This window comes from Carassius gibelio, chromosome A1 (assembly GCF_023724105.1).
Source record: "Carassius gibelio isolate Cgi1373 ecotype wild population from Czech Republic chromosome A1, carGib1.2-hapl.c, whole genome shotgun sequence".
Taxonomy (NCBI): domain Eukaryota; kingdom Metazoa; phylum Chordata; class Actinopteri; order Cypriniformes; family Cyprinidae; genus Carassius; species Carassius gibelio.
Window position 1 is genome coordinate 30,272,459 of NC_068371.1, and position 20,972 is coordinate 30,293,430.

Here is a 20,972-nt window from a genome sequence, read left to right on the forward strand (position 1 = left end):
GAATACTCAGTCTGCGCTCACTCTTTTATCTCTCCAGGTGAAGAGACAGTTGAGCAGGCCATCAGTGGAGACTTCATGGGTCGTCTTATTGTCCAGCCCAGTGGTAATGGAGAGGAGAACATGATCAGAATGACTCTACCTGTCATTGCCACTCATTATCTGGACAGCACCAATCAGTGGGACACTGTTGGCATCGAGCGCCGAAATGAAGCTATCCACCATATCAACACAGGTCAGCAGGACACAACAGATATGTAATTCACGATTACTAAATATTCAACAATTATACTGAGTATTTATATTGAACGGAACCGAATCAACACTAAACTGACCTCAGCTGAACATTGTCAATATCATTGCCTTTATAGTAGAATTGATCTCTGTTTGCATCATTGAATCAAATTCTAATATTTTTCCTGTTTATTATTGTGAAGCTGTTTTAAAATATTCCATATTGTATAAAGTGCCATATAAATAAATAAACAATAAATAAATATAAATAAAATAAAACCTATTGATAAAGAATCTGACTATTTTGAATAAAATTGTAAAGTACTCTCAAAGATGCATCCTTGAAAAAAATATCAGATAATTCAAACATAAATACCCTTTCTTTATCCTTTTTTTTGTATTTAGGTTATCAGCGGCAGCTGGGTTACCGTAAAACAGATGGGTCCTATGCTGCATGGACACACAGGCCGAGCAGCACATGGTAGAGTCATTCTGATGTCATTACTTGATTTTATGTTTCATGCTTATTTTCTCCTGTATTACATTTTATAGTACATTAATATTACTTGTAATAGAAATAATTCATGATAATAATATCATTTGTTTTTAATCTGTTAAAGGTTGACAGCATATGTGGCCAAAGTCTTCGCCATGGCCAGTAACCTTGTTTATATAGAGGAACAAGTGATCTGCAGCGCCATCAAGTGGCTGATTCTCAACAAACAAACACAAGACGGCTCCTTTAAAGAGGATTCAGCTGTAATTCAGAAAGAGATGGTGGTAAGTTGAATGTTGTTAAATGTGTCCATCTGTGTTCACAAGACATGGAATGAACGAGCAAGTGATTTATTTCACGGTGGTTCACAGTAGTAAAGCATTACATTATCTAAAGCATTATCGACATCGTTGATAGTAAAAAATTATTGATAAATATTTTTGTTGTCGACTAGTCATTTGATCTCATATGACCTAATGTAAGAGCATGCAATAATGCAGTTTGAAGACTGTAATTCAGCTCTTCTCATGCAATTCATACGATGGCCGAGAGAGCTCAATGCGTGAGAAGGGTCTGTCTGCAGACTACAACACGGGGCGTAACTTGAAAGAGGCGTAACTTGAAGTTGTCTAAATCACACAGAACAATGCAAGATGTCAAAATGAGATTTTGTTGGGCTGCGTTCAAAACAGCATACCCTTTTAATTAGGCACTTAATTTCAATAAGTACTAACTTAACGAGCACTAAAATAGTACATACTCTACAGCCTGAATGAGTATATATGAAGCATGAATGTGATTTTGATATCATCATCCGCAATGTTGATTATGTGACCTACAAAGTTAAAACAAGTGTAACGGACGTGAACAAACACACTCACGCATGGGTTTCCTTGTGCTTGCCTTTATCTTTTGGAAATAAAATGGCACAAATCACTTTGGCTGAAGATAAACTACTGCAGACATTCAAGACCACAGCAGCGACACTCAAATCTGCTGCAGTACGGCCAAACTTGTATGATTCATATTAAACATATACTATAACAGTATACATGAAAACTGAAACAATATCCCTGTAATTAATAATACAGTGTACTCATACAGGACAATAATTCGATAACAGGAAAACACCAATTGTTAACATTTATAACTAAATCACGGAAGCAACATACCTTTTGGAAATGAAATGGCACAAATCACTTTGGCTGAAGATAAACTACTGCAGACATTCAAGACTAGAAAAATAGAAATTACACATTCACTCAACTCATAATACAAATAATTGTCATAATGTTGAGACATAGACAATAACCACTCCAATTGAACTCGTTCACACTGGTGTGACGCATGTGGAAATTCAGTACATATTATAACAAGCTCAACAATCGTGTTAAAGCGTTAAATGGATTCAATATGCGTTCAAATACATGTATGAAAGATATTGCAATCGAAAAGATCCACTTAAAACATATCATTATTACAATTAATCTGTTAATGAGTTCGAGCGTGAAAAATCATACATACCCACAGCAGCGACACTCAAATCTGCTGGAGTACGGCAAGAGAAGAGCGACAAAATACACTGTCTGCAGTACCATTAATAGCCACAGGAGGGGAGCCTTTGAACACCAATGACTTTAACCAAATGCTTATTTTATGAAATTCACACATCAAAACTCTTAAATTAAGTACTCTTTTTAACCTTGTTACACAAGCACAAAAATGTAAAATATATGAGTGACAGGTTTAATGTATTTGTAAGTATCTTGATAATGACGAAACTTTCCCATGTTGTTGTCTTGTTCAGGGGCGTAGCACCTGAAAAAAAAAAAAAAAAAAAAAAAAAAACCCTTTAAAAACGGTGAAATGCATGGCATGGCAGTACGTATGTATTACCAGCTTCACTTATTACTAACCAGTTTGACTTTATTTCTGTCAGACGTCTACAGAAGTTCTTTTTGAGAATTAACAGAAGTTTAGATGTTGATGTTTTATTTGAAAATGTTTGATCACCATTATTGTGATCAGTATTTGCTTTAGTTGGATAGTTTGACTCTTGGCTTAGTAAGTTTGTGGTTCCTGTAATAGTGTTTACTAGTGGCGTGTCATTTGTGGAGCCACAAATCTATTAGGTGAATGAATCGTTCTCGCTCACGCAATCAACTGACTCATATTTCTCGTTCACTGAAGTTCCTCTCTCCACAGCAGTGTGGTGCTTTATGCAGCGCAGGCACAGCTCAGTGAACCGAGTAGCTCGAGAAGGTCCTCACTGCAGAACACAAGATCCAGGGGGTGAGGTTGTATCCTGATCTCGTTCATGAATGAAATGACTGAACTGGCAAACACGTTGTTCATGAATGAGTTCAATGAACGGATACATGTCATTCGTGAATGAAATGAACCGCTACATAGCTTATCTCGTTCTTGAACGAAATGAACGAGAGTAAACTGGGTTAGTCTGCCCTTTAGCATTTCAGTCTCGCAAAATGCAAAGCGCAGTTATAGGTACTGTGCACACCTATAACTGTTTTCATATTTAGCATACATTATTTATATTATTTGTTTTCATATTTAGCATACAGAACTCCACGTTTAATCCCCGATTTATGAATCTGAATATATAATATACAAACAGTCTGACCAAAAAATGTAAAGTGCTAATTAGGCAAGAAAACCTCGTGCAACTTAATTAGACTTTATATATTGAATGCGATTATGCACACATTTTAATAAAGCCAGATCAGTTTTTGTAACAAGTGAATACGTTCGTTGACTTAAGACATAACACATAGGCCTATACACTCTTTTTTGCCACCTGCTGGCTTATTTTGTGTAATACGAAGAAATGATCACTGAATGAATCAGTGAACGATTCTGAACGAATCATTTGGGTGAACGAACTGAAAATGAACAAATCTCTTGAAAGAATCATAATTTCCACCACTAGTGTTTACCAAAACCAGAGTTGGGTAGAGTACCCAAAAACTTTACTCAAGTAAAAGTAAAAGTAATTCTAGAAATATTTACTCAAGTAAAAGTAAAAGTACTAGTCTCAAATAGTTACTTGAGTAAGAGTAAAAGAGTATCGGATAAAAAATCTACTCAAGTAGTTAGTTACTAGTAACTTTGGGTCATATATACGGAGCCTATTTTTATTTAGATATATAGATAAAATGTATGTTATGTGTGTGTGTATAAATGTATGTATTTCATCAGCCTTTACTCCAATTTATGTAATTTATTTTAAAACCCTGTCTGTTTACTTAAGTAACAGATATAGGTGTCATGCCATAACATATTTTTAATACGACTGACTTTATATTAAATGTGAATTTAACATTGAAAGTTAATGTGATATAAATATTGCTACTAATCTTTCATTGTTCAGAAAGAGAGCAAATAGCATTTACATTATTAAAGATCATTTTCACTGACAGTCTAGAGTTCATTCACTCTCAGAAACTCCCATTAAAATCACTGAAACTGTTAACACTGTGAAATCAATATCTTAATTATAGATTCGTACACACATCTGCACTTTGTTGTTTCTGACGAGAGAATTCGGCAGAAAGAGGTATTCAGTCAGTGAGCGAGTGAAGGAAGCACCGCCATTTCAGCGATGACTCATCGGAACAACTTGGCCTTTGCATAAAAACGCGTCTGTCTCTGGCTCAGCGCCAGCCAGCGATCACAGATCTGAATTTAGCAGCTGATATGACTTGCTGAACGTACTCGCACCGGTGTGATTGTATTAAAATTAATAAAATCTTAATCAGCTATTTTTTGTCTTTTTGAAGCTGCATTCAACTTGACTGCCCTCTGTTATAAGCCACACACGTACAACAAACTAATGTCACAGTGGTATCGTGTACTGTAATCGAATGTAGCCTAAGTTATTACCTGTTAAACAGTAGACAGCAGCACACGCGTTCATCTAATAAGGATCTCCATCGCAAGCAAATAATAGCCTTTGCAGATTTGCTTTCAATTCAGTGCAGTTCCATAGCCCCGTTTTCAACGCTGCTGATATTCTTAAACGTTACAACTCTGAGTGAACCACTCTGAACGACTCATTCAAACTGATTCATGAACCAATTTACTCGTTTGCCAACTGGTTTGATCAAGCCTTTGAACAGAATTGACTCAAAAGAATGAATCATTCGCGAATGGGAATCGCTCATTGCCCAGAGAAAAGTAGACGGCGCGTTTGGAATAAACTGAAGCATTTATAACATTTATTGCATTACGATAAAGTAACGAGAGGAGCGTCGTCCACAGTAACGAAGTAAAAGTACAGATTTTTCCCCAAAAAATTACTCAAGTAAGAGTATAAAGTACCCATCTTTAAATATACTCCGAAAAGTATGTTACCCCGAAAAATTACTCAAGTAAATGTACCCAGATAGCCACTGGACGCTGTAACGGAACAGGGCCGCAACCGCAAAACGATAGAGCCGGGTCTGGCACGCATCCGCCTCACGGACTCGTTACTGAGTCCAAACGCACATCGGGCCGAAGCCGTTTCTGGTCTGTTTTTAAGGGGTGTTGCGGATATGTGCCAGCGCCGATCCAGCACCCCCTGATCATCCCGTTACAGATACGTAACGGGTGCGTGAAACGATTCCGCCTACCGGAGCTGTGCCGGATGTGTTACGAATCCGCTTAAATCACCACTGGATTGACCTTTTGCCTTATTTTCGGCATTTTTGTCATACTAAAACAACATGAACAAAGTTAACAAACACAGAATTAATGACCACGAATTCATATTTTAATTATAAAAAACGAACAACAAAGTCATGAACAAAGTCAACAATTAACACAAAACATAGTCAACAACATACTCATAATTAATGGATAAAAAATAAACGCACAGGCTATAAACACAACGTGGAAGAAAAAAAACATGCACTTAAACAAATTCCAACCTGTCCTCCAACCAATACGCTTGTATAGGTCGTTTGTCCAAATCAATGAAATAAGACCCAACAGAGCGTATACTACAATTGCACCCCTATAGGTAAAAGGTCGTTTTCATATTAATGTTTTGTACTCTTTTATTAGCCCTCTGGTTTGCGTTTCGTGTAGCTCAGTTAGTAGATTATTGCGTTATACCTTGATATGTAATCATGCTATCATGGGTTCGATCCCAGGGAACAGACGTGCGCGAAAATGTATATGCTCAAAAATCATAATTTAGCATGATTTCTGTGAGGGTTAGGTTTAGGGGTGGGATTAGGTGTGGTCATTCGAACGAATAAGCCACCTACAGTAGTAAAATATGTAGGAAATACTGTGAGATCGGTGTAAAACGCCCACACATTGCATTTAAATAAACGTGCGTTTTGATTGGTAATGACGTAATACGTCAATTCATGACGACAGATGCAACTCGATACTGTCATTATTTTTAACTTTAAAACGTAAATATAGGTCGTAATAAATGCTTGCACAAATGACCTATATGGTCGTTTTTTGTTGGAGGACAGGCTGACAAATTCACTATAGGTGCTGTGGCAGCTGTGGCTGTTGCTGCTCCTGCTGCTGACGCGCCAGTCTCTCCTTGCGCCCTCCTCTCCTGTTCGCCGAAAGGGCAAACCACCTTATAGCATGCCTCCATATTTCAGCTTCAGCACCTGGAAAACAGCATTACTGATTAGGATGAATGAGACATTTGGATCAGTGCTGGTCCTACATGACGACAAAACAGGCAGACGTATATTGCATTTGCTCAAAATAAAGATATGCCCATCCTTGTCGGCCTAATTCTATGACGATTTGTGCATTAGTTGATGGAACTGTAATAAAATAATAGCCTAATAATAAGAAAAACTGGTCATGTAAAACTGAATAAGACAAATGAACTATGTAACCATTGAGGTTAAGACATAGCCCCAATTAGGCCTAGTAATAAAAAGAATAAGAAGAATAAACAGAAGGCATTATTGTTGGTGTATGCTGTTTTACGAAGACGTCAAAACTGGAAGAATTGAATCAAACGAAATCTGTGCGGGAAGGATCGATTGTCATCCTCTTTTGTATGTCGTTTATCCTCGTACTTCTTAGCGAGTAAAAGTAGGCTACTTCACTCATCTCCCTACTACTAGGGCTGTCACTTTTGTGAAAAAATTATTTTCGGTTTTTAAGACATAAGTGTTTATTGAATCGATTTTCCGTGTCTAAAAAAAAAGACGTTTCCTTTTTCAACATTGAATAACGGACGAACGTAAAGAGAGCGCTGGAAACGCACAAGTCAGCAATATTTCTTATTTATTGGCATGAAGTTTCGTGCAGAATAACAGCAACAGGAGTGCAACATTCTCAAAAAAAAAAATATATATATACAGAGTAGGCTATATACTGCCATAACAAAAGAAAAACATTGCTGCAGGCTTCAACCGGCTGCATTTATGATTTAGGCAATTCAGAAATCTCCAAGATTATTTTAAATAATGATTCAATCCATTTCAAACAAGTTCAAAAATGAAATTTGGACTTGAGAAACAAGCCATGTGTGTTTTTTTTTATTGAACGTAACCGACACTTAGGCTAGGTGCGCACTAGGCAAGGATATTAAAATGCGCAAAAAGTTTTTTACTCGTCTGGACATCGCTAAGACTAACTTTTAAAATTCAGCACATTAGCGCAAATATATGCTATGATATTAAAAAGTTGATTCGGTTATCCTATAATTGGTCTATTCTGTGCTACACTCATAGCGCTATAGCAGATGCGGCTTTAACATAACACAGACTGGTGCGCAAATAACAGCCTCCCAGAAAGCAAGCAGTTTCGGCCCAGATCCGGCCCAAATCTGGCCCGCATGGATTTCATGCGGTCCAGATGTGGGCCGGATCTGGGCCAACACTATGTTGCTGTCTGGGCTGTAACTGCTATCTACCAAGCAAACAGCATTTCACTTGCACGTTTAAGTAATAGACAGTAAATTAGAATAAACGCATAAAAATAGATGTACATAATAAACACATAGACACATAAACACTTACGTGTGGTAGCCTAGCTGGTCAGATAAATCTCCGTTGACAGCTTGGTTTGATGATATTTTTTATAATTTTTTGGCGCTTCTGAATGAAGTCCGTAGTACGGATGTGGACCGTATCTGCAAGACGACAGTCAAGCGAGACCCAACGTTTACTTGGCACTTTTGGCGCTGTCGTAAAACGGACCTAAAACGGAGCTCAAACGGACCAGTGCTGTAACGGACCTTATAGCATCACAAAATGTTGCTGTATAGTTTTTAAACACTGATAATATTGCTCAGCTTAAAGACAATGCATTTATCTCATGCTCTAGATAAAAAAAATAAATAAAAAAAATATGCAGGCAGCTTGAAAATGTTTATTCCACGGAGTTCTTCACACAGTTTGAGATAAGTATTTCGGATGTGGTCCACATCAGGTAGTCTCTGACAGTCTAGGTCAAAACAGTGTTGGCTCAAATCCGTTTTGCAGATATGGGCCAGAGCAGTTTTTAGCCCTTTTTTAAATGCATTCGGCTCAGATATGTTTCACAGATTCGGGCCACACCAGTGTAGCCTATGTGAAAACAGTATCGGCTCAGATTCATATTGCAGATCTGGACCAAATCCGTATCAGACACATCTAATGTCTTTCGGTTACCTATGGGAAAAGTGATCTGGGCCAGATCTGTAAAATGATATAAATACTGAACTGATGACAGTTAGAATGTTTAAGCTGAAACCTCTATCTGGCACGGATCTGGTTCACAATCAGAAAACGTCTCTAAGATAGAAAGGGAGGCAAGGGGCTTAAAACGGATCCGGGCCAAATGTAATTGCTATCTGGGTAACGAAGTAAATGTAACTCGTTACTACCCACCTCTGACCAAAACACATAATTTGTTTTAAAAGGAGTCATAAACAAAGATAAGGTGATATAGTTCTCATCATCATGCAGGAAAAATGATTGAGGAAAATTATATTTCTTACCATTGACCCAAAGCGGTTGTTTATTATTAACAAACAATATTCAAGAAACAATACTTCATTCAAATCAGACATTCTGAATTCTTATTTTGAATATATTCTGGGAGAAAAATATTTCGAGACACATAGACATCAATAATTAGTATATGAATCTCAACAATGGTGACATGCTTCATGCAGCAATGCATGCTGGGAGTCACCACAGTATAAAACTCATGGCTCCCAGCATGCATTGCTGCATGAAGCATGTCAACATTGTTGAGATTCATACGCTGATTGATGATGTCTGTGTGTGTCAGCCTAGGTTAAGTTTTTTGAGCTCATGTTTGTTAAAAGATTTTTAACTGATTGTTATAATACCGCTGGATCTCATGTGGCAGGAACACAGGCTTTGCAATATGAATGTACTACTGTTAGATTAAAAAACACCAGTGAATCAGGTTATTTCATGATGATTATAAAACCATTAACAGGTAACAGCCATCATCTGATTTCATGTCACTTTAGCTTTCTTTGATGCTGCAAATGTGCTCGACAAAGAAACTGTCACAGCAGCCACAATAGACAAAACATATAATAAGTGTTAAGAGCTCAACTAATGGAAACACTAATCACTGTTATGGTGTTTAACTGTTATTCTGTTATGGAAATTAAACACATTAGAGTTAAACCCGTGTTAATTTTCAATAAGAGCTTTTGTAGACGTCTGACAGAAATAAAGTCTGGTTAGTAATAAGTGAAGCTGGTAAAACTGTTTGTGGAGTTGTTTAATCCTCCTCTACTGAGATCTTGAGATATTTAATGTGCTGCCATGCATTTCACCCTTTGATGCAGTGTGGTGCTTATTCCAACCAAAATTCAACGTCTGTCTGATGTCGGAGTTTGACGACAAACAAAGTTGGGTTTAGACGTCAACCCGACCTTCATTTTCAACCAAAATATGACATCTGACTGACGTTGGATTAGTTGGAGTCCAACATCTTCCTGACGTCACATTGATGTATTGTGCCTGCTGGGAAATACCATAGTGCTACCAATTTTATATTTTATATATATATATAAGGCGTTATTTTTATGCCTGCCTCGGGCCCTGGGTACCCCCCGAGTCCGACGCCCCTAGTATTCAATCATGTTTTTATTAAGAAAACCCAATCTCGTTATCTCTTGAAAAAATTACTTTTATGTACAATTACTTAATGTGCAAAATCCACATTTAAAAATGCTTTTTTTCCTTTAGTATCTCATACTATGATGAACACATTAAATTTTTATTTACGGTTTTATGGCATTATGGTTGTTGATTGTTAGATACAACCATCTTACCCTGATCTTTTATGCAATAAATTTGTCAATAATAATAAAAAAGAGGGACAGGTGCACTAACACCTCACAGCATCACTAACTCAACAGTCCAGTACAGTTTCTCTCAGTGACTGCAGCAGTGTCTGCACAAAGGCTATGTCGATCAGCTGCTCCAAGATCTCACCTTTGGAGAAGACTGGTGATTTAATACTCTAATAATGTAAGTATTACTACTCGAAAGATTAACATTACCCCATAATCAATTGCATCTTTTGCCCACCCCAACACTTAGGGTGCAATAATAATGATGAATGGCGACTAATAATTATCTACATACATGCACAAGTCAACAACAGATGAAACAAAACTTCATTCAAACTTATTGTTTTAACAATCATGTATTTACAGATGGTGAAGCCAACATCCCAACATTTTGATGATGATGCTTTTGAAGCTTCTGAAAGTCAGCCTTCATTGTAGAAACCAGCAGAACAAATTTTACCAAAATCAAATCCTCGGTGTGTTTTGGTCTTTCTCTAGATGCTCTCGCTGGCTCTGAGGTCACTGAGGAAGAAGAGACCACAGCAGCATCTGGTCCTGATGAGACAGTAAAGGTCAGGTGGAGTGAGGGAGAGTCTCATCCGTGACTCTCAGTCATTTCCAGAATGATGGTGTGGTCTTCTCCATTCTCAGTGCACACACCAGTCTGCAGACGTTTTCATATCAAACAAAAATACACACAGACAATACAAAAAGTCATTACTTTATTCTTTTGTTTCAGGTTTTTCCTTTGTATCACGTTTCCTTGCAGGTCAACACAAAAGATCTGCAGCAAATGCACAGAAATCAAGAATAATAAAAGAGCTGTAATAGTTGTTTAAAATTACATAAATTAAAATAAACTACAACTTAAGATTTAAAATGTTTGATTAATTTCTGTTGTGTACTCATACAAATCCTTTGATGGCACCATTCCTTCACCAGTCTCTCAGTAGCTGATAAACACATGTGTCTCATCTGTCTCTGTAACATCCAGACAAGAGTCAGTCTCCTCTGTCATATATCTGTGATATACTGCATTTACACGTTGAGTTAGTAACTGATGTAACTCGGTTTTTATCCAACACAAATGTTCCTTAAATTAGCAATACTGCAAATGGACAAATAAAATAGATAACTTATGTTTAGTTACTTTACGTAGATCTGTTTATTTACATGACTTATACTCATCTAAAGCAGTGTTGACAACAGTGAGTGAATTCTACACAATATCACACACACATCACTCAGACACCTGTTTCAGGTCTGTTAGATGTGCTCATCTGCAATACTTATTAAACATCATCCTGTCAGATGATAAATAGACATTTTAGTAATAAATACGTCTTCAAGATGTATATATGGTTTATGTAAATCCACTTTTGAGAGGTGTACGTAAAGGGTTAGTTCGCCAAAAAATGAAAATTATGTCATTAATAACTCACCCTTATGCTGTTCCAAACATGAAAGGCCTCCTTTTATCTTCGGAACACAGTTTAAGATATTTTAGATTTAGTCCGAGAGCTCTCAGTCCCTCCATTGAAGCTGTGTGTACGGTATACTGTCCATGTCCAGAAAGGTAAGAAGAACATCATCAAAGTAGTCCATGTGACATCAGAGGGTCAGTTAGAATTTTTTGAAGCATCGAAAATACATTTTGGTCCAAAAATAGCAAAAACGACGACTTTATTCAGCATTGTCTTCTCTTCCGTGTCTGTTGTGAGAGAGAGTTCAAATCAAAGCAGCTGGATATCCGGTTCGCGAACGAATCCTTCAGTTCACCAAATCGAACTTAATCGTTTTAAACGGTTCGCATCTCTAATACGCATTAATCCACAAATGACTTAAGATGTTAACTTTTTTTAATGTGGCTGGCACTCCCTCTGAGTTCAAACAAACCAATATCCCGGAGTAATGCATGCACTCAAACAGTACACTGACTGTTTCAAATCTGAAATAAACTTCTGCATAAATGTTGTTTCTTTTCAGTCGGTAACATTCAACGTTATGTCAGAAAGACACTGATGAATGAGGTCTTGCCCGATAGCCTAACCACCTTCGAGTGGTATCAAAATGAGCCAGTGATACACAGTGTACCTTGGTCTGTGGGATTTGCATCGCAAACTCCGCCCTACTGTGTGGGTATATAAGGAGCAGCGCGAGCATCTCGCATTCAAGCTTTCGCTTCAGAGCCGAGCACATCTTCTGCCGGTTTCACTGGACTGTTCTCAAAGCAAGTAATCAGTTTGTGTTGGTCTGACGGTGTGGTTCAATGGTTCATAAAAAAGCTTCCTGCCGCTTTCTCTCCAGCTCCCGCATTCCCCTGAGTGCTTCAGTTCTGAAAGGTGCTCCACCCAGTCCCCGAACGCTCGAGGTTGGATGATTGGTTCCTGGGGCTGCACGCTCTGATCGCCAGGACCGCCCTCCGGTTCCTTTCTTCACGGAGGTGCATCAGGAAGCCACCTTTAACTGCCCGAAACCGTTCTGGTGCTACTTCCACCTTCACTGCCCTCGATTGTGGGGCTGCCAAAGGGTATGCAGGGATACCCTCAGTGGAGCACTCTGTTGTGATGCAATTGTGTCCTCAGAGCATCTCTGCCTGGCATGGTGGTCCCAAGATCCCGTCCAAGGCCTGTAAGTTCTCATCCATGCTTGTGGGCAAGGCTTACAGAGCTTTGGGTCAGGCCATTTCCGTTTTGTACGCCATGGTCACCCTTCAGGTCTACCAGGCCAAGGTGCTCAAGGAGCTCCATAAGGGCAGTGCTGACTCAGAGGTCTTGCAAAAGGCACGCACTGCTCCTGCCCCTGCCGTCCGGGCGACAAAGGTTACTGCACAGTCCCTGGGTAAGGTGATTTCCACTTTGGTGGTTCAGGAGTGCCACCTATGGCTGAACCTGGCAGACATGAGGGAGTCTGACTGGACTCAGCTCCTCAACTCCTCAGTCTCCACCCGACATGGTGGAGAGTTTTGCCCTGCAATTCTCTGCTGCCCAGAAGCAGTCTGAGGCCATCAACCACATTCTTCCCCGTTGGCCCGCTGCTACATTTACACTGCCACCTTCAGCCTGCCAGTCACCGAGGCCGCCCACCTGTGGTCTCCTCCACTCCCGCCCAGCAACAACAGCAGCCTTCACACCAGCAGTAGCGAAGAGAAGGGCGGCGCAGTGTGGGCGACCCGGACTTGAAGAAGTCAGCTCTTTGTGAGATGGTAGCAGGACCACTCCTTTCCCCGGAGGAGGGCCGGGGGAGAATCCTTTGTTCTCATTTTCATTTTGTTTTGCCACTGGCCCCATGGCCGGTGATACCCAAACCTTCATAAAAAGAGCTGTTTCCTCTACCTCCAGGTCCCAAGAGGCCGCAGACAACAGTAGGCGATATGCTTTCTCGCCGATCTAGTCCCCCTATTTACTTGTCAGTCTCCACGCAGAGCCGGCTTTGAGAACGCGCTGCCCGAGGGCACCTTAGGCATGGACGCTCTGGTGCACAGCTGGCCGTGGGGCCTGCACAAGTATGGTTATATCCGCACTGCAGAGGGCTCCCTTCAAATCCTTGCTCTCAGTAGAGCTAAAGTTTTTATCATTTAAAACAGTGCTCCTGGCAGCTTTGGCTTTAGTTAAGAGGGCCGGGAACCTGCAGGCATTTTCAGTTGATGAAGCGTGCCTGGAATTCGGGCCAGCCAACTCTCATGTTATCTTGAGACTCCGGCCTGGATATGTGACCAAAGTTCCCACCACTCCTTTCAGAGATCAGTTGGTGAATTTGCAAGTGCTGCCCCGGAGGAGGCAGACCCAGCCCTGGCACTTACGTAGACAGAACTCAGTGCTTCAGGACCTCAGACCAGCTCTTTTGTTTGTTATGGAGGCCAGCAGAAGGGAAAGGCTGTCTCCAAGCAGAGGTTATCTCACTGGATAGTAGATGCTATTGTCTTGCCTTATCATGCTCAAGACCTGCCTTGCCCACTAGGGGTGAATGTTCCTGAAGGAGGGAATGGAGACGTTACGTCCCTTTGCCACATCACTGTTCTGCTGAATGGCCGGGTCATTTGACATGGCTCCTCAGCGAAGACTTGAATGCGAGTTGCTCACACTGCTCCATATATACCGACACAGCGGGGCAGAGTTTGCGATCCAAATCCCACAGACCAAGTTACACTGTGTACCATTGGGTCATTTTGTTACAACTCGAAGGTGATCTCTTTCTGACGTAATGTCTCCATTCCCTCCTTCTGGAACGCGGGTTAAATACCTAACCTAGACATTCTTTATGCTCAAATAGTGTTAAAAAGAACTTATTTTCAGCCTAGACCAGCCAATGCGCATGTGTGGTCATGAGTATCAGGTTTCTATGGGAACCGGGGGCCACTGCATTGACGCAATGACTTTACAAATCAGAGATTGGCTCTTTCATTTAGAAAGCGAGACATATTCTGAGACATATATATTGTGTTGCAGTTTCTCCCATTTATAACAGGAGTGAACTGTCTGTGTATATAGACCCCTTTTGCGCGGACGTCACAGATACGTCACGGCGCTAGCTGGAGGCAAAACAAACAGAAAACTGGAGGCGGCTAATACAAACCAACACAGGGTTGGCTACTCGGGGAGCTTAAAATGTCGTCTTGTTGTGTTGTTGGTTGCCAGAATCGACGGAGAACATTTTATATACATTGTTGTGATTAATTGTGACCGGAATTTAAGAACATGGTAAGAAAGAATAAATACAGAAAGTTTATAATTAATTTGCAGTCTTCAGAATTTTTATTTCTAGAAAATATTTACATCTTAATAATAATTTTACTGTAATGTCACTCTTTATTTAATCTAAGGATTTATACGCCGACAGTTTCTCTTTACTATACACGCTCGGTTTCTCTATCAGGTAAGTGTAGATGTCAGGCCACTCAATCGGAGGTAATCCTGTCAGATCGTCCATCCAATGAGTGATTGTGTACGGGTCGACCAATCTGGTTCCGTCCGTTAAAGTTAACTTTTTCAAATAATTATCGCGGTCCCGGACAGTGAGTGACCTTAAATATTCAGATAAAGCAGATATATTCAGATTTTCTCCAGCCATTGTTAAAAAAACAACCTAAGAAAACTCGCTAGCTACCGTTTGTTCAAGTGTTGAGGGGAATCTTTCTGCCTCCAGCCAAGCCCCGCCCACACAAATACGTCACCTTGTTTACCAACTGTAAAAGGGTCTATATATATATATATCTTTGCTGTCGCTTATAGGCAAACTCAGCATGTTCTGTGTGTCTCTGTCTGAATGACTGGCACGGTTTCGTCTGATATATACAAACTCAAACACACACAATGCTGGTATTTTTGTGATAGTCTAGTTTATTTTTGCTTTATTTCAGGGTGATGTGCGTGGCAAAGATGCCGATGCCTCTCTGACAGCCTTTGTTGTGATTGCTATGCAAGAGACCAGAGAGATCTGTGCTGGATCAGCTGCTGTAAGTGAATTTGTTTCACAACGTGCAGGTTTGGTGTTTTGGTGTTTGGTGCAGTTAAATTTTTTTATGCTTAATACTTTGCTCACATTAACAAGGTTGCTGCTTCTGTAAATCACCCCTATAACTTTACAGTAAATATGTGGCCATATCTAAAGAATTGTGATTTGTCCAAGCATACAGGTGACAACACCACTGATCTGTATATTAGAGAATTGCTCATGAATCATAAAAAATATTGCCACCCTGCCACCATATTCATTATTGGATGGTTTGTCACGATACGATACAATATCACATACCCAGCGATACGATGTTTGCCGATACCTCAAAAAATTATATGTTACTATTATGATTTGATTCGACACAGGAATATATCGATTAATATAAAGATATTTTTATATTGTACATCTATTTTAACCCTCTGGAGTCGACCCCCGTGCATACGCGTTATGAGGCATTTTCTCCTGATAACCCCGAAAAGAACTTAAAGGTCATGTTTTTCAAAGTTTTTTTTTTTTTTAACCTTTGATTGTGTTTACAGTGTGCAATAAACATGTGTTCATGTTTCGCGTGTAAAAAAAGCACAGTATTTTTCACACAATTCCCTTATCTGTATACCGCTGTTTTCACTGTCATAAAAACAGGCTGATGACTTCCTTGTTCTATAAATTCCCTCCTTCAGAAATACATAATGAGTTCTGATTGTGCCAGCGGTTCCTGTGTTGTGATTCGACAGCAGCTTAGCACACGTTGCCCTCCTGGAAACACGATTGGGTTAGTTTTGGAGTAGTTTTGAAAACCTGTCAATCCTGATCTGAATGCACGTGCTGAAGATATATTTATTCTAATCACAGAACGCCTTTACTGACGAGATTCGCATGAAAATCGCATTCGATTTTTTGCACAGCCATACCATCTAGTTAACAAAGCTAAACAGCGTTGCCCTTTGTGTAATAAGTTACAGAATCTGTTAAACGCACCAACTTAAATAATAAAATACACTTACCGGTTGTGGTCCATAAACAACGCCTTCTCCAGACAAAGAGGGAACTGCTCCATCTTTCAAGAATAATCTTTGTGCGAATCTGGCATTAAACTGATTGAGATTGAGGAAGCTTTCCTCAGCAAAATGTGCTGCTGTATACATAGTTTTACATGTGGATTATAATTTTCGGGAACCGAGTCAAACATAAATTGTAACCATTGATCTCTAAGTACAGCATCCCTGGGAAGGCCAAACAAAGGTGATTGGACTCCGAGATGAAAATAACAGTGTTTCGACGACATGGCGACAAACACACTCTACAAACACAACAAGACCACGCCCCCTTTTTGTGTATTCCTGTGGGCGGAGGTTAGTCAAAAAACTGTTCTAGTGACGTCATTAATGAAGGAAGCAGAGGGATGTAGTCCAAACTGGTCATTCGATTTAGGCGAATTCTGTTCAATAAAATGTATTGTTTGGCATTGAACTTTGAGCTTTAGAATTTTACAGATTAGAATTATACTCTAACAACAACATTACACACTAACTAAAGTTTGAAACATGGGATCACGAAGAATGGGACCTTTAAATTACACTTTCAGTTTTGATTGCCCTTGTGAAAAAGAAGTGCACCTAAGTATACTTTTATAAAGTGTACTTATTGCGGACATAATATACTTTAAAATAACACACATAAATGCAAATTAAATGTTATTTTCGCCACTTAAGTACATTGTATTTGTAATTAATTTCAAATGTATCACATTTTAAAGTTATATTAAATGCAATAAGTTGAACTTTTGAGTGACTTTTTTGAACAATTTAAGTGTGACTTAAGTGGTACTTTTTAGTACATCTTTATATGTACAATTATATGTTCCTAATTGCTTCTAGTGTCTTTAAAATATGTTTAAAGTGTACTATTAATGTATTGACATGTAATTAATGTGAACTTAAAAACACTTTAATGTCAGTTAACAATACACTTATGTATGAATTAAATATAATGTTTTTGACCACATAACATATTATTTGTAATTAATTTCAAATATATTACAATTAAAAATGACATTAATTACAATTAGTTTAACTTTTGATTTATATTTTTGAACCACTTAAGTGGGACTTTAGTATATTTTATATGTGATTTGAAATTTGGTAAATATGTACTTCTGAATAAGCAATTCATGTGAACTAAAGTATACTTCAATGTCATATCTCTGGCAATGAAGTAAAAAAATAATAATAATCTCTTAACCTAGTTACAATCAATGCAAAAACACAAAGAGGTAAACCCTCTACATTTACTGACAAACTCTCAAAAACAAATACACAAAAATTATTTTTGCTGATGGACAAGAAAAACCCAACACTATACAGTTACAACACTTCAACTCACTTATTAGAAAGAGTCTGGAGAACAATGCTAATTTCACCATCATGGAAAACATCATTCTGTAAGATGTGTAAACCGGTTTCCTCATCGGGGACCTAAAATTTCCACAAGGTCAAAATTTACTGGTATAACTATACTTGTGGAGTCATTTGGTAGCCATAACATATAGGATTACTAACACATAAATGACACACATTTAATAGAAAAAAAGAAAATTATCATCCCATGTACAACAAAAGAGACCTTATTGTAAAACATTACCAAAGTGGGTTACTTGTACCCCTGGTTTCACAGACAAGGCTTAAGACCAGCCCAAGACTAAAATTTAATTCTGAGCTGTTTCAACTGATAGAAAACGGCACTGACTGATCTTTAAAAATACCAGTGCCTTTGTTTTGTCTCAAGATGCACTACAATAATGTTTTTTCTAAGACATGTCAAAGAAAATGATAAAAAAAAAAAAAAGTTGTGACGGTGGTTAACCATACTCAGAATTGGTTCTCTGCATTTAACCCATCCAAGTGCACACACACAGCAGTGAGAAATGAACACACCGTGAACACACACCCGAAGCAGTGGGCAGCTATAGATCCAGCGCCTGAGGAACAACTTGGGGTTCAGTGCCTTGCTCAAGGGCACTTCAGCCATGGGTATTGAGGGTGGAAGAAAGCACTGTTCATTAACTCCCTCCCACCTACAACTCCTGCCAGCACATAGACTCGAACCGGCGACCTTCTGGTAACTAGTCTGGCTCTCTAACCATTAGGCCACAGCTGCCCAAATGTCCTTACTGAACTATGATCCTGGCTTAGTCTAAGCCCTGTCTTACAGCACCAACATTAAACAGGACTGAGAGTTTTCTTCTAAAATCTTACTCCAGCATTAGTGAATGCAATTTTGACTAAATAAAAAAAAAAAATGCTGTCTGTCAATCTCCCAGAGGCTCTCCATCGGCACTAAACTTAATGTCATGAAGCTGCACATCATTTCTCCACAGTCTGTGTGAACGGAAAAAAAATGATCCAAAGAGGCAGGAGAATCCGAAAAAATTGTTATAAAACATATCCAGTCATTATAAATGGTTCAGTTGAGTGAAAGAAATAGACACAGTTGCAGTCTAAAGTTTATATACACCTTGCAGTATCAGCAAAATGTTAATAATTTAAGCAGTAAGTAGGTATACTTAATTGTATAAAAAAATACAATTACTACTCTGATGAAGCATTATATTCTGCAAGGTGTGTGTAAACTTTTGACCACATCTGCATCACCTAAAAGCTGAATTAACATTATCTCAATCATCAGGGCAACATGGTGGTAGAATGCTGGGAGATGTTCCTTCAGATTTCCCATAAACAGCAGAATTCCTGGTCATCTTCACTGACACTGTGCTTTAAAAATAGATAACATTTTTACAAACATGTATTATTCCTACTTTACAGGGAATAAAACATTAGCCTGGTAATACCAGACTCTGCTACTTCACTTTGCTTCGTAGACAGAGTCTGGAATGGCATAATAGAGAAGTGTTTTCTCTCTCGCTAGGGGGCGCTTGTCTGAAGTTTAAAATAATTGGTTACCCGTAAGCCAATCAGATACGTTTAGTTATGACGTATGTTATGCGCCTGTACAGCCGCATCGAAGCACAGACATCATGCATCGAACTCAAATCTGATTGAACTTCCACTGTAAACCTGTTGTAAACACATGATGATGCGCGCGAAATACCGGAGTGAACATGGCTGTAAACGACTTTTGCAGATTATGCGAAGTTAATCTACGCATATACGGTACAATCACGGCCTCTAAACTTATTTTTGACAGAGTGAAACAAGAAAATGTTTGTAGCCAACTCTCAAACTTAGTTTGTAGCCAACTCTCAAACAAGCTGTGCAGCACACAGACCAAGTTTTTCTGCCTCCTTGACCTGATCCTCCATGAGTGCAACCAAGGGGGACACAATTACAACTATAGCCTTGCCGGCCTTTGGCCTCCCCAGTTTCTCGCTAACTAACGGTAACAATTGATAAATTAAACTTTTCCCAAAACCAGTCGGGAGTAGGGCCACAACATCACCTCCATTTAAAATGTTTATCAAACACTCTTCTTGTTCTGGCTTCAGTTTGAAAAAGAGTTGAATGTTCTCCATAACAGAGCGAATTGCATCCCGTGTCTCGTTTCCCATTTCCGCGGTCGTTTCGGTTTTCGATTTCTCTAACCTACAATGTAAAACTCGGCGCTTAGCATCTACGTCACGGCTCTCAGCCCGCCCTCTGTTCGTTGATTGGCCCGGCTGTTTCCAGACCGGTGGCAAACAGAAAGCTCTGACGCTGTATCAGACTGAGTACAGAAGCGAAATGAAATTGAGCGGAAGTAGGAAGTCTGACGTAGTCAGGCTAATAAAACATAACTATCCCAAATAAATATACAATTTTGTTTATTTTTATATTTAAAAAAAAATCATCTTGCCTTGCAATCTTCTCTCACACACCTTCATGAAAGATGTTCCTGTATTTACTACAGCTGGCAGAGAAAAGTTACTGTCCTCATCCTTTGGTTTGTTACCTGTAAAATATATGTTGATTAGAGGGGGTTTGTAAATGCACAGAAGGGAATATATTACTTGCAAATAGAGAAGATTCAAAGCAGTTAAAATCCATAGGTATAGTGACTTAATATAGCACTTTTAGCTTGTCATGTGTGATCATGGTGAGTCTTCAGTACTGTTCTGTGTCTACACACTGTACATTATCTCCAGTAACAAAACTGTACTGATCCTGCAAAATTAAGTACATATCAGAATCAGAAAGAGCTTTATTGCCAAGTATGCTTGCGCATACAAGGAATTTGTTTTAGTGACATAGGCTTCCAGTACACAGAGACACCAACACACAGACAAAAAAAATAATAATAATGTAGGCAAATAAATAAGTGTATAAACAATTGTGCTATAAATGATAATGGAATAGGATTGAATAAGATGCAGGGATGTACTAGGATGGAGGGGTAACAAATAAATATAAGGATATTGCACTTTTGTTTGCATAAGCATAAGTGGGGAACATTTAACTGTTCATGAGGTAGATTGCCTGGGGGAAG

At 38.9% G+C, this 20,972-nt stretch overlaps 1 protein-coding gene across 4 annotated transcripts in view; it reads left to right on the plus strand.

Annotated features, from left to right (window-relative positions):
* The window catches only part of LOC128017967 (complement C3), a 52,331-nt gene that overhangs the window by 14,190 nt on the left and 17,169 nt on the right, over positions 1-20,972 (plus strand). Inside the window, exons 23-26 of one of the 4 annotated variants that reach the window (XM_052603415.1) lie at positions 38-232; positions 637-712; positions 852-1,011; positions 15,397-15,492. The exons of 1 other annotated variant lie outside the window; for it this stretch is intronic. In XM_052603415.1, the coding sequence (XP_052459375.1) occupies positions 38-232; positions 637-712; positions 852-1,011; positions 15,397-15,492 (527 nt within the window). The remainder of the gene's footprint in view (positions 1-37; positions 233-636; positions 713-851; positions 1,012-15,396; positions 15,493-20,972) is intronic. 2 more of the 4 variants (XM_052603416.1, XM_052603414.1) reach the window with 2 other exon arrangements.